Raw genomic sequence first — 13,399 nt, forward strand, 5'->3', positions numbered from 1 at the left:
GTTTTCATTTTGTTTCTCTGCTTTTAATGCAAAAAAAAAAGTAAATGAATGTCCTTATTAGGAATTAAATCATACAGCAAGCTTGTTGGATTGTACAGTTACATGTTTTCAGAATTTAGTGTCTGGCATGTGTTGAAAATGGGCTGTTTTCTATCATTTCAGGACATGTGTGTAGTTTGTGGGAGTTTTGGCCAAGGTGCTGAGGGCAGGTTACTTGCCTGCTCTCAATGCGGTCAGTGTTACCACCCATACTGTGTCAGTATTAAGGTGAGTGCTTTTGTTCACATTAAAAAATGACTTGATTACACTTTTTTTTCATATTGTGTCTTAATAGCGCGTTGCTGCCTTTGGTTTTGTGGTAATTAAGGGAGTCATTAGCTTGTTAGATATTCATCAGCTAATGTGACCATTATTTGTATGCGACTTGTGAAAGACTTTAATTAAATGTCATTTTATAGTATGCATTGCCTCAAGAGAAATTAACCTTTTTGTAATTTCACAACCATAAATAGCACTGATTATCCAGCAGTTGGTCAAAATAACAGTTTGAGATATAAGCTTAACACCTAAATACAAGCAGAATTAAAACCAAAGAAAAAATGTATGCTGCATCTTCATTTACTAGGGGCATAAGGTTTAGTTGATTCAATTTGTCTGTTGGCTGTCAGAATTGACAGCAGTTGGAGTGGTTAATTAATACATTTTACATTCATTAGTCTGGGAGAGAATGTGTGAAAATTAAGTTTGAATGGTATGAGATGGCTTCGCACGCACATAATAAGCTATTTACTGAAATATATACACCATACATTCTTTACTGTGTAAGTACATCTGTGTAAAAGAGGGGTTTTTTGAAGCATGTCACAAAACTTTATTTTAAATGTACTTTATGAAATACCATATGCATATTTAATGCAACTGTAATTTGGCTTTGTGTTTATATACTACTCTTTCATGATATATTAATTACAGTAAATTAGTCGTTTGCTTCAGATGACTAAAACCCCAACTCTGGTTATCACAGACAATACAGGAAAGAGACAGGATTTGTAGTGACCTGAATCCTGGCTTTACGACACAGCTGAAATAAAACAGCCATGTGTTCTTCATCATCCCTACAGGACCAGCTACTCTTAAAAGGACTAAACAGGGCATCTTACATGTAGATCCAGTGCAGTATGTATTCTCTGATGTGCTAGTTTATCCGAAAAAATGATATTCTGAGGCAGTATCATGTCAGTAATTACAGTTGCTTTCTGTTTAATCCATGCCCATTTACTGAAGTCTAATTGATAACTGGCTCCATGTGACGTGGATCGTGTGCACAGAAGAGCCTCCTGTGCTCCACAGACATTAATTTGATACACCGATCACGCTTCATGGAGCAGCTTCCAAATAGTTTCCACCTTGCCGTTTGCAGATTACTAAAGTGGTGCTTAGCAAAGGCTGGAGGTGCCTGGAGTGCACGGTGTGCGAAGCCTGCGGGAAGGCGACGGACCCGGGCCGGTTGCTGCTCTGCGACGACTGCGACATCAGCTACCACACGTACTGCCTGGACCCCCCCCTGCAGACAGTGCCCAAGGGCGGCTGGAAGTGCAAATGGTGGGTTTGCTTCTGGGGTCAGAAATACCAACCACCCGCCTCGTCTGTCACTTCGTGTTTGCAATGCCGACTGAGCTGTTAGAATGTTTTAATTGTATTTAAGTCAGGTGTATTAAAGAAAGAAAGAAAATATTTTTTAATTGATTCGTTCAATTATCAGTTTAATAGGGAAACTGTTACCTCCCCTTAAGACTGGTTCTTCATGCCAAAAAGCACATAAGTAGAGGTGGACAAAACTTTTCTTTTGAAGCAACCGAAAAAAAATCCAAGCACAAGTGCAATGAGGAGCAGTTGAGGGACCTGGGGGGTTCAGCGGGAGAACAGGAGCTGAGGGGAGACCTTCTGATCTCTGAACTGCCTGAAAGGAGCTTGGAGCATGGAGGGGGTTGATCTCTTTTCCCAGGAAACAAGTGATAGGATGAGAGGAAATGGCCTCAAGTTGCACCAGGTTGGATATTCAGGTTGGATATTAAGAAGAAATTCTTCATGGAAAGGGTTGTCAGGCATTGGAACAGGGTGCCTGGGGCTGTGGTGGAGTCACCATGCCTGGAGGGGTTTAAAAGGCGTTTAGACGAGGTTCTTGGGGACATGGTTTAGCACCAAAGTTAGGTTATGGTTGGACTTGATGATCCTGAGGGTCTATTCCAACCAAAACGATTCTATAATTTCATAATTTATGTTCATTGGAATGTTCATTCAAACATTCAGTTGGAAAAATGAGTGGACATTTCAACCAGTTGTTCTCAAAATAAAACCCTCTTAAAACCATTTGTGTTATCTGGGTGAAACACAAGCAGAGTAGATTTGTCACACGGTTAACCTCCATATCTCAAAGTGGATGGTAACTGGAAGCAGGAACTCTTTTGACCTGTATGGTCTGACCCTTAGGAACTTTCTTTAAAAGTATAAAAAAATGTTGGTAATACTAAAAACCTAAAGAATACATTTTCATTCAATTAAAATAATGTTTGACTTGAAATGAGTTTTCCTTCCCTTTTGTTGTCCCTTCCTGAAGTGCTTAGTGATGTAAAACTTAATTACTTACCCGGTTCTATGTAGAATCGTCGTGTGAACTGAAAGTAATACACGATTTTGTCTGTTCTGCAGGTGTGTTTGGTGCAGACACTGTGGAGCGACTTCTCCGGGTTTAAGATGTGAATGGCAAAATAATTACACACAATGTGCTCCCTGCGCAAGTTTGTCTACCTGCCCAATCTGCTGTCGCACTTACAGGGATGAAGAGCTTATCATTCAGTGTAGACAATGTGATCGGTAAGGATTTCTAATATTTTATAGGTTTTTCCTATTTAAGGCTTATTTTAAGATTTTTTTTTCCCCTAATGTAAAAGCATAAAGATGGAGGGAATGATTTTTTGGACTGGGCTGAGTCTCGCAAGTCTCTTATTAGTTCGTTCAAATTGTACCATAGACTTACCTATACAACTCTGGGCAAATTAATCAATCACTCTGTGCCTCATTTTCGCCTTCTGTAAAAACAAAACTAATTTACCTTGCAAGTCTATTGTTGTGAGGCTAGATCTAGATTACACTGTATCAAGTAAGTACTTGAAATGATTGCAATACAGGGAGAAAATTATAATACTAAGACGTATTTGCTTCCGGGACATTGTTTTATTGAGATTTCCTTCCTATGTAATCTGATACTGTATATACAATATTTAACACACGCCACCATAGGGGAATGCTGTATACAGATAACCTGATTCATCATTTCTCCCTAAAATAATTTAAGCTAAACAAGTATTTCACATTTACTTGGACCATATACTGGTATTTAGGTCTCCTAAAACACCACATATTTCCTTTAAATTGTATTTTTTTCCCTCACTTAATTTCTAGATGGATGCATGCAATCTGTCAGAACTTAAACACAGAGGAGGAAGTGGAAAACATAGCTGATATGGGGTTTGACTGTACCATTTGTAGGCCATACATACCACCAACAAACGGTAAGAAGACAACTGAAACCCACGGCAGGGTTGCACACTGCGATAAATAGGTTTGGGAATGTGTTACGGTTCTTTTTCTCTGGTGGAGATTTGGCTCATATGATAGAAGCAAGATGATTTTTTGGTGTTTATTCAAAGGGCCTTCTGTAAGTGTCCTCAGCTCTTTTGCATGATGTGGGAATTGGCTGCAAGGCCAAAGAAAACCTAGCGGGGGGAATTCTGGATAGATTTATTGAAGATAATTGCGGTAAATTACTAAAAGCGTTTGGTATTGAAAAGGTAAAAGGCATCTCACTTCGCTAAGTGGAAGGAAGAAAGCCCAGTTCTCCAAAGTTATTAACTGCAGAAGAATCTGAAAATCAATTCCAAACAGAACTTTGGGGCTGTCTGAAGCAGCAGTAGCTGTAACAATAGTCTATAGAAGCGTTTTTCTCCTCCTCCCTCATGTTTTATTAATGCAGCTCCCTCAGCTCTCCCAGTGTTCCAGACCAGCGCTTCCCTCCTCAGCTGCGCTGTCTGAAAGAATCCACCGGACTGCCCTGCTCGAGAGTCGCCGCCTTCTCCTTACTTTAAATATTGAGTTCTTTCTGATGAACTTGGTTCTTTTCTGCACCTGTTATCAGTGGCTACAAACACCACCTTCCTCGTTAGTCTGTTTTACATCGTTCCGTAACAATGGTAGCTCCGGAGCTGAGGTTACTGCAGATTTTAAGCGCAGCTACATCGCCTGGTTCTGGGAGATGGTTAATTTTACTGTGAGTGGCCTGGCAGTGATTCCACTGGCCTCTTGCGTGATTTATTGTATCCCAGATCTGTGTTATCCATGTGTCAGCTCACCGGAGTTTCTGCATCGTTCTGCTACTTTGAGACCTATACCCATTTTTAGCATAATAGGACATTAAAGTGTTCACCTTAAGCCTTTACTGGGGTATCATGAGAGTATGGTAGGAAGAAGGCACAAGAACTAAGCAAATAGCAAGAAGATGTCAGTAAGATTGGCTTTCCTGATCACGGGCCATGATTGAGAGGTCTGCCAAGAAAAGTTCAGTAGAGCATCTAATGTCCCTTTACACGTCCTCAGAACAGCCTGGCAGGAATTGGAACTTGGTGATGTGACTTTGGAGGTCTCTGTACTCCCTTGTCAACTACTCATGGCTGTGGAACACTCCCGAGTGGTTTAGCACTACTACTTAGAAGTAAGAATGACTTACATATTTCTACAAGACACTTCATTTTTGAGATCTGCTTTCACAAGTGCAGAAAGAAAGAGGTTTTGTAAGTGGGAAAAACGAGGAACTTGCAGCTATGTCACAGATTTTTGGTTTATTTTGGTAATAAGCTTTGGGCACTTAAAAAGGTCCAAGTGCGAGATACTGCCTCTTCCTTTCTCGTTGAAGCTGACAGAGCTGACTTTTAGGGGTAATTAAAGCCCATAATATGAGAGATGGACCAACTTCACAAGATGCTGTTGGGGAGGTTTCACTTCCAGGCGTAAGCTGGGCCTTGAGTTAGTCCTTCCTACACACCAACGTGAGGTTGTGTTGCTCAGGTTTGTCTTCTGAGGAACAGAAACGCGTCCCACAAGACCTGTGAGGGAGTTCCAAAACGTTCTTTGCAGATTTTTTTCAGCCTTTTTTTTAATAAGACGAGTTTCTCTGCTTATTCTTTCATGTTTTGACTCATTATATATAATCTTTTAACACATGTACATTTGCACACTTGCATGTCTGCATATCTCATTTGATGCATGTTCATAGAAATACTTGCATGTACTTTAATATGAGACGTGTTGGTCTTTGATTAATGCTTCTACAACTCCTTTGAAAATTTTCTGTAGTTTTTCGTTTCAAAGTGAGAACAATTAACATTTGATAAACTTAGAGATAGAAATGTCACTTAACAGTAGAAAGCTTCTTTAAATGTACCATATTATGGGTTTCTTATTGGGATGGTTCTTGCTCTTTCCATTTGATGTATCCCAGAGGATATTAATGTGTTGCAAGTATTATTACAAGCATTTTAACTACTTTCTTTCTAGAAGCAGCAAGAGCGTCTCAGCCTAGTAAATTACCAGTACATTGCAGGTTTACTATTGTTAAGGAGCAAATACTTTTAGCATGTAGGTATTGAGAAAGAGCTTCCGTTTTTCTCACATCAGAAACCAGAAAGTTTTAACTGTGTAAGAGCTCTTCCTTAGCTCATCTTAAGAACATCAGATGCATATATGATAATCTTACAAAGTCTTCGGGAAACAGAAATAGAAGATAAATAGTTTATTTCTTCTCGAACATACATAAATATCAAAAGCCAGAATGTGGTAACATTTGCTCCAAAGTACTATACAGTAAACTTTCCTTACTAGATTCTTTTGAAATAATCATGTCTGATCAGTGTTTCATCAGGTTCTTTTTAGTGTAGTGTCAAGTTATATGTTCCCCAGCATATTGCTGTGTTTTGTAGGAAAAAATGTCTGATTTAGATTGCCTGAATATTCTCATGCTCTACGTAGCAGCGGCTTTTCCTCTGTGCTGTAATTCCTGCACATTCAGGAGGGCTGTGCGTGTGTCTCTCATCTACGTTCACTCCTCAACAGGCAATTCTCAGCCAGGTACCCATCACTTCTGCCTTCCTGTCGTTACCCCGTACGTCATGTGCCCCAGCTGCAAATTTCATCCCTTCCTCACTTACCCATCCTCTCTCCATCCTCATCCTCCAGCCTCCTTCTCCCTTGGCGCTGGTTTTCTTTCTCTGCAGGTGTCAAAATGACCAGCTCTGCCTGGTTTGTTTTGGTTTGTGTTGGGTTTTTTGTGGTTGTTTTGTTTGGGTTTTTGTTTGTTTGTTTGAAGCTAGTTACGCCTGATCCGATAGCAGTTTCTGGTAGGTGTCTATGTTCACGTATTCCTTCTGTGGCTCAAGTACGCATGTCCACAGAGGCAGTGAGGAGTTGGCATCGCTTACTCACTCAGAGATCCTCAGCACCGCCAGTGATACACACACTATGGCTGGAAGCCTCTGCCATACCATTTTCATGAAGATGAATTAAATTTTTCTTCATTCTGAAACTTAATTCTATGTACTTCACAAGTGCAGGATACAAAAGCAACATAACAATCCGTTAAAAAATTAACTTTTGAATTTTTTATGATTTGGCACATATATGGCAGCTCTTATGTTCTTGTAAGTTACTGTACTTGCAAAGAAATCCCTGCATCACACTCACAGCTCTGCAAGCGTCCCATGGGACTCTTACTGGTGTGTTACTACATCAACCATTTCACTGTGTCCCTTATGCTGATGTCTCTTCTTCCTAGAATTGTTCTTTTCTATTACAGCATTACAAATGCCATCCCCCTTTTTTTTGCAAACTGTGATTCTTCTCATTGTATTGTACTCTGTGCAATTATTTGTTTTCAATTGAAGCTACTGAGTCCTGCACAGTATTCAGCATGTTTAAACCCTTTTGCAAATAAGCATAATAATTTTGGTTAAACTTCAACTAAGTGCCTCAGAAAGAAATGTTGGGTTTTTGTTTAATTATTTAAGGTTTTTTCCATTGAAGAGTCTTCCTCTGACAATACTCTGTCTCACTGTTATCCATTTTATTGATTTTAACCCTTAATCTGCACTCTCATTAGCTCTTCTTCTGGAAATCTGTTTGATACCGTCTTCAAACGCTGTTTGTTTCTGCAGCTTTTGTGAGTTGGTCTCTGAAGGCCTTACCTCGGTCACTGATTTATTTGGCTATTTCGACTCTCTTCAGTCTCCAAAGCTAAAATTATTCACAATCTGACCTGCACCAGAATAACAATCCCTGTTGTTTGACTTCTAAATAACAATTTCAAATTCCCATTCACAGCTCTTTCTGAATTTTCCATTTACCTTAGATTCCAATTCAATAATTGTTATCTTTGTCTTAAAACATCCTGTAAATTATAATCTATTAAATGAACAGATTATGTGTTATTCCATGTTGAGCATTTCTTACAATCTGCCTTTTTCTGTTGTTTCAATTCAGTGCTGTTGAGTATCTTCCATCCTGTAGCTTGCCCCATATTTGTTTTGTTTACCTCCAGCTCAGTGTCTTTTTCAAAATCTCATTTTCAATTTATTTTCTTCATTATATTTTCCTTCTGCTCCTGTGTATTAGTTTTTTTAGTCATTCTCTCAGGCTGCTTTCATTTACCATAGAATATTGGTTTTCTGTAGATTATATCACATACTTTAGCTACACCTTCCATAAAATTTGGACTATAGTTCTGGAAGACAGACTTCCACTTTTTTTGATACATATGCTTAGAAAGCATCCTCTAGATTTCATATTTGTTATTTTATTTAGCAAAGATTTCAAGTGTTATTTGAAAGCTTCTGTGCGTATCCTACTCTTGCCCTTGACCCCCACACTGGGTGTGAGCTGGTCAGCAGAAGGACAAGGAGTCACTGGAGGGAGTCCAGCCAAGGGCTGTGAAGATGCTGAGGGGTCTGGAGCATCTTTCTTATGAGGAGACACTGAGAGAGCTGGGGCTGTTCAGCTGGAGAAGAGAAGCTGAGAGGGGTTCTCATAAATGTTTGTAAATATCTCAAGGGTGGGTGTCAAGAGGATGGACCAGACTCTGTTCAGTGGTGCCCAATGACAGGATGAGGGGCAATGGGCAGAGACTGAAACATAGAAGGTTCCATCTGAATATGAGGAGAAACTTCTTCCCTTTGAGGTGCCAGAGCCTGGCCCAGGCTGCCCAGAGAGGTTGTGGAGTCTCCTTCTCTGGAGACATTCAAACCCACCTGGACACCTTCCTGTGTGATCTGCTCTGGTGACCCTGCTTTAGCAGGTGGGTTGGACTGGATGATCTCCAGAGGTCCCTTCCAACCCCGACTATTCTGTGATTGTGTGACGCGCACTGGTCTGACATGTCGGAGGATCACCGAACCTCCCACGTGTCCTTTGTCTCAATGGTCACATCTTGAGTGGCAGATGCAAAGTAACTGCTCCAGATGTTTCTCTGAGCCCTGAATTCACCATGGATAAGATTTCTAGGCAAAAAAAGAAAGGAGTGTGGATAACGTTGCCTGTATGGTCATGCTAACCATGCCAAACTAACAGGTTTTCTGGTTCTAGTTCTCAGTGTTTGTGAGGAAGAAGCTTCTAATTTTCACTTTACTTACTCTGTCTACATAATGTCTGTGAAGTCACTACTAATATTAAAAGGCTAGTCTGCACATCACAGGTTAGTGAGGCACGATTACAGTTAATGTAATTAGGCAAACAGGAACAGCATTTCTACCCACAACAGGAGTAGCCAAGTGTTGTAGGACATTTTCATCAGTATTTGCTCAGTCACCCTGCTCCGGTGCTTCCCTGAAGCACACAAGCTGTAGTTTTCAAATTGACTTTCTGCTGTTCCACTTATTGATATTCTTACCTTGAATAAGATTTACCCCACCTAACTTCCCCAAATCTTGTATAATCCATTCCCAGATATTTTAGCCGTATTTTGTTTCTCGTGTGCATTGTATAAGAGACCTGACAGCACAGATAGAGCTGGAATCTTATGTGCGAAGCTGAGTGTCGATACCGAATTCACAAATCCCTCCCATTTTTACTCTTAGATAGGCAAAACCTGGGCATCATGACCAGTATGGAGGTTACTTTAGAAGGAGAACATTTGCCATCCGGTTTAGTGCTGATTCGATGCCATTCTTGGCTCTAGGAAGCTGGAGAACTTGAGTTTTTATCAGGCTTCCTTCTGTGGCGCTGAAAAGCACCTTATTTTAAAGGTGCTAGTGAGTATTGCCAACAGTACAAATTAGGGAATTTAATGGAACTGTTTGAAGGACAATTAATTGATAGTTTCAGTTTAAATCGAGTCGCCATTTTTTAAAGTTGAAATTATGTTCCTTATATTTTTCAGTGCCTTCTTTGGACTGTTGTGATTCATCAGTTGGAGCTCAGATTAATTCAAAATCAAAAGAACTAGGTAAAGAATGTAAATGCTTAATCTTTGATCATTTAGCATATTTCAAGGGTATATTTTTACACCAGACGAAAATTCCTTTTTCTGTGATTTTATAACCCACACCATTAACTATCCTTCAGTTACTGCAGCATGCTTTGTATTTTTTTTCCTCATTTTCTCGTCTTGCTTCTTTTTTGCCTGCCATACCTGCACTGTAATAATTTGAATTATGCTTTGATTCCGCAGACTTAGTTGCTTGCCTTGATATTAGCGGCGATAACACAGTGAGGCTGAGTCAAGCACGTACACAAATGTTTACAGGCTCCAGCTGTAGGGGGACACAACTTTTCTGTATTTGCCTGGTTTGTGCTTGGAATTTAGAATCATGGCAAGCCTACTCACAAGTCACTTTTTATAATGATAGTACCCAACAGCTTCCATCACATTAGGAGAGCTTCCATCAGGTCAGAATTTTTTTAGCATTTGATACAGCACAAATATAGTTATGAGCGAAGGGTCTCCCATCAAATCTTCAATCTGAGAGTGTGATTTTTTTAAAACAAACTCTCTTTTACTTCAACACAACAATCATCTAGGAAGACCTGTGTTCAGAACCAGCTGTGTTTTGAAGCCTGAGATGTTACATAAGAAAATGTTTTTGGCTGAAGGGAACAGATGTTATGTTGTTTATATGTTTTTAAAAATTGCGTTATCAAGTCATTATCAAATTGCCTCTAGAGAGCAGAAGCATCATGGCAGCCTCTTCATTATTTGGTAATTCCCTGGAAGAGTTTATGGGTAGACTCAATTGTCACGTAGCAGCCTGAGGAGGAGGAGGCAGTCTTGCAGGTCTTGGGAGACTTGGGTTCTGCCCACAATTTCCAGTTTGATCTTAAACAGCTCACTTGATATAATTTGGCTTTTGTCTGCCTGTAAAACAGGGCACATAACTTACCTGAGATACCAAGAGTTCTGGAGTCCTGAGGTCATTAATGGAGGTGAAAGGACAGTGCTGAGGGCTGGATGAGGGTCTGGGCCGATCAGCAGCAGGGACCTGAATTAAAACTTGCACCATTTTCTGTGGGTGCCAGGGATACTGAAATACCCTGCAAGGCACCAGTTTCCGTAATTAAATAATTCTTTCTACTGAGTCCTTGAAATAAGTTGTTTTGTAGCATTATAATGGATTGTTGCTGGATTTGACATCAGACTCTAAATTCTAAAGCTGTAACTGTAATGTGTAAGACAGTATCCAATAGCTCTGTTTTATTTATACCAATTTCATCACTCATGAATCAGCTCCATACATGTGGATTATTAACTCTTAAAAGTGCTATTCCTAAAAATCTAAGACTTGTACATTAAAGAGTTTTATATTGCTGTTATGATTCATTTAACTTTTATAGACCCACCGAAGACATACACCCAGGATGGAGTCTGCTTGACAGAATCCGGCATGTCTCAGTTACAGAGCCTAACTGTGACAGTACCGAGAAGAAAACGGACGAAACCAAAGCTTAAGTTGAAGATTATAAATCAGAACAGTGTGGCTGTGCTTCAGACACCCCCAGATGCCCAGTCAGAGCACTCGAGAGATGGGGAGATGGATGACAGTAGAGGTAGCAGTCTACTTTTGGCATGTCTTGTATCCCGGAGTGTTGCAGTACATGTGTATGTTGCAGATATCCCTGAGAGTTTTTATTATACTGATACTCATATGCTCTGTACAGGATGCTTTATGGAAAATACTTGGACAGTAGTAATGGCTCATTGTTGTCCATATTAGGTATTTTTCTTGTTTTCCTGTTTATGGATCATACATCCTATAGGAAACTAACCTTTCTAAGGCTGGCAACACGTGAGATAAGAGTTGCCTTTTTGTCTAATCCTTGGTTTAACTGTGAGAAATATCGTGCACTTACTAAGTACAAGTGTATTTTGAGGCTCCCAAACTTAGTGCACACGCTGTTTGAAAGTGGTAACGTTTAGATCACTGTAATGCTGGTATTTAAAACAAAGGAGAAAGTGAAGTAAAAAGCTCTTTGCTGAGAGTATTTGTTTTTTTCTGAAAGAAATGAGGTGAGCTGACCTGAGAGTCTGAGGAAAAAATCATTTCCTTGCATTTCCGCTGACAAAATGAACATTTTCTTAGTCCTCGTCTCCAAAATAGAATTTAAGTCAGAATTTGAGTTTGGAAGTGAGTTCTGGGTGTTGCTGTAGTTCAAGTAGATGAAGCTGTACATCGAGCCCTACTGAGGGGATTCAGGTCCAGGATCTGTGCAGTGTGAAGGGAGGGGAAGATCTAGCAGTGGTTTTCTGGCCTCCAAGGCTGACGGGAGATGAAGGGATCTGGGCATAGGCTCGCCCAGTCAAACACATCCCTGGGGACGCGGGTAACATTGCCGTCAGTGGTAGAAGCCCCTGGGGGAGCTCGTTCCACAAGTCTAGACATAGAGCAAAGTCCCAGGGCCACCAATATGTGTGTCACCTGCTCAGCAAGCACAGCAGCCCCAGTCAGACGAGCTGAAGGTGGGAGATGTTTGGGAAAAGCGTTGGGGAGCCGCCAGCCCCAATTCAACACTAAAAGCAGCAGCCAGCATGATGCAGGACCACCCTCCTGTCGCTCTTTGCCACGATCCGGCTGTTCCTCCTGATAGTATGTTGGTAGAATAGGTGTTAATCCGTGGCCTGGGGAAAGGCTTTGCTTCAGTGGCAGGTGTGAAAGTCATTACTTAGTGGTGCAGGTGTCTGTGGCAGGAGGAACACAGGCACCCCATCTCACCCCAGTCTGGAGTGCTTTCTGTTTATGCAACATTGCCTCTTGTTAATCAGATTAAATGTCATAAGAAGCTTTTTTTAGATGCAGAGAATGTACTTGAGATAACTGTGTAGATCAGTTGTCAGTGCAGTTTCCCTTTTAACTTGTTGATATAAGTATTGTTCCTGTTGTTCGATTAGCACATTTCTAACCTCCTGCTGTTGACTAGAACTGTGGCGGTTTGTTTTGGTTTGAGTTTTTGTTTGTTGTTTTTTATAATAGATTCCTGATGTTTGTTTATAACCTTTCAAACAGTCAACTAGTTGCTTGCCTTTCATTTCCTTCAGTATTCATAGGGTTTGGTACATTATCCTCGCATTACACTGACTTGAACTTCATAGCATGCTTCGATATAGTCCATCAGGTGGATTGTTGAAAGCAAAAAAGCTTTAGTTGTAGTTTGAAGGCACCAAGACAGAGAATTAACCGCTTCCCTTGTTGTTCTTTTCCAGTGTTAATCATCTTTACTTTTACAAATGTGTGCCTATTTTCTATAGAACTTTGTCTAACTAACTGCTTATTGGCTTTTGTAGGTATCCCTTTTCAACTAGATAACAAGATAGGTAAATGTAATAGCAGAGGATGAAAGGGAGAGCCAAAGCTTCCGCAGACTTTAATTTCAGTTCTGATCACCCTTCATTGCCTTTTTGAGAGAGCACATTCATGAATGCGATGGTATCAGCACAGCGTACGTGGTAGACTGGCTGGAAGCTCCATGGGCGCTGTAGAGTGGATCGATGCCTCTTCTCGGAATATAGGGAGTTTTTGTGAACAAAGCTGTGAACACAGCTTGGATGAGAGCAACATAGGGTAGTAATTCCTGGCAAACAGGAATATCCCTTACTTCCATTCTGAAGTTCCAGATGGAAAAAAGAGGCTGGATCTGAGAAAACTGAGCTTGTGGTGATTTTGTTACGGTCTCATCTGCAGCCTTTCATTAGGTTCAACATTTCCTCAGGTGTTCCACATTCTAAAGTCCACTTGGAAACTTGGGAGCTTCAGCTTTGGTAGTAAACTTCATGTGGCACTTCCCCTGCTATTTGTAGAGCTGTTCTTCG

The 13,399-nt window shown here is 40.5% G+C and overlaps 1 protein-coding gene across 13 annotated transcripts in view; it reads left to right on the forward strand.

Moving 5' to 3' along the window:
- KMT2C (lysine methyltransferase 2C) overlaps nucleotides 1-13,399 on the forward strand; it is a 202,338-nt gene that overhangs the window by 134,403 nt on the left and 54,536 nt on the right. For 10 of the 13 annotated variants that reach the window (XM_080364339.1, XM_080364348.1, XM_080364344.1 and 7 more), the window contains 6 exons: nucleotides 163-267; nucleotides 1,421-1,602; nucleotides 2,710-2,874; nucleotides 3,463-3,572; nucleotides 9,479-9,544; nucleotides 10,930-11,142. In XM_080364339.1, the coding sequence (XP_080220465.1) occupies nucleotides 163-267; nucleotides 1,421-1,602; nucleotides 2,710-2,874; nucleotides 3,463-3,572; nucleotides 9,479-9,544; nucleotides 10,930-11,142 (841 nt within the window). The remainder of the gene's footprint in view (nucleotides 1-162; nucleotides 268-1,420; nucleotides 1,603-2,709; nucleotides 2,875-3,462; nucleotides 3,573-9,478; nucleotides 9,545-10,929; nucleotides 11,143-13,399) is intronic. The other 3 variants (XM_080364340.1, XM_080364350.1, XM_080364341.1) reach the window with 3 other exon arrangements.

The sequence above is a fragment of the Nesoenas mayeri genome, assembly GCF_963082525.1.
Source record: "Nesoenas mayeri genome assembly, chromosome: 2".
NCBI lineage: Eukaryota > Metazoa > Chordata > Aves > Columbiformes > Columbidae > Nesoenas > Nesoenas mayeri.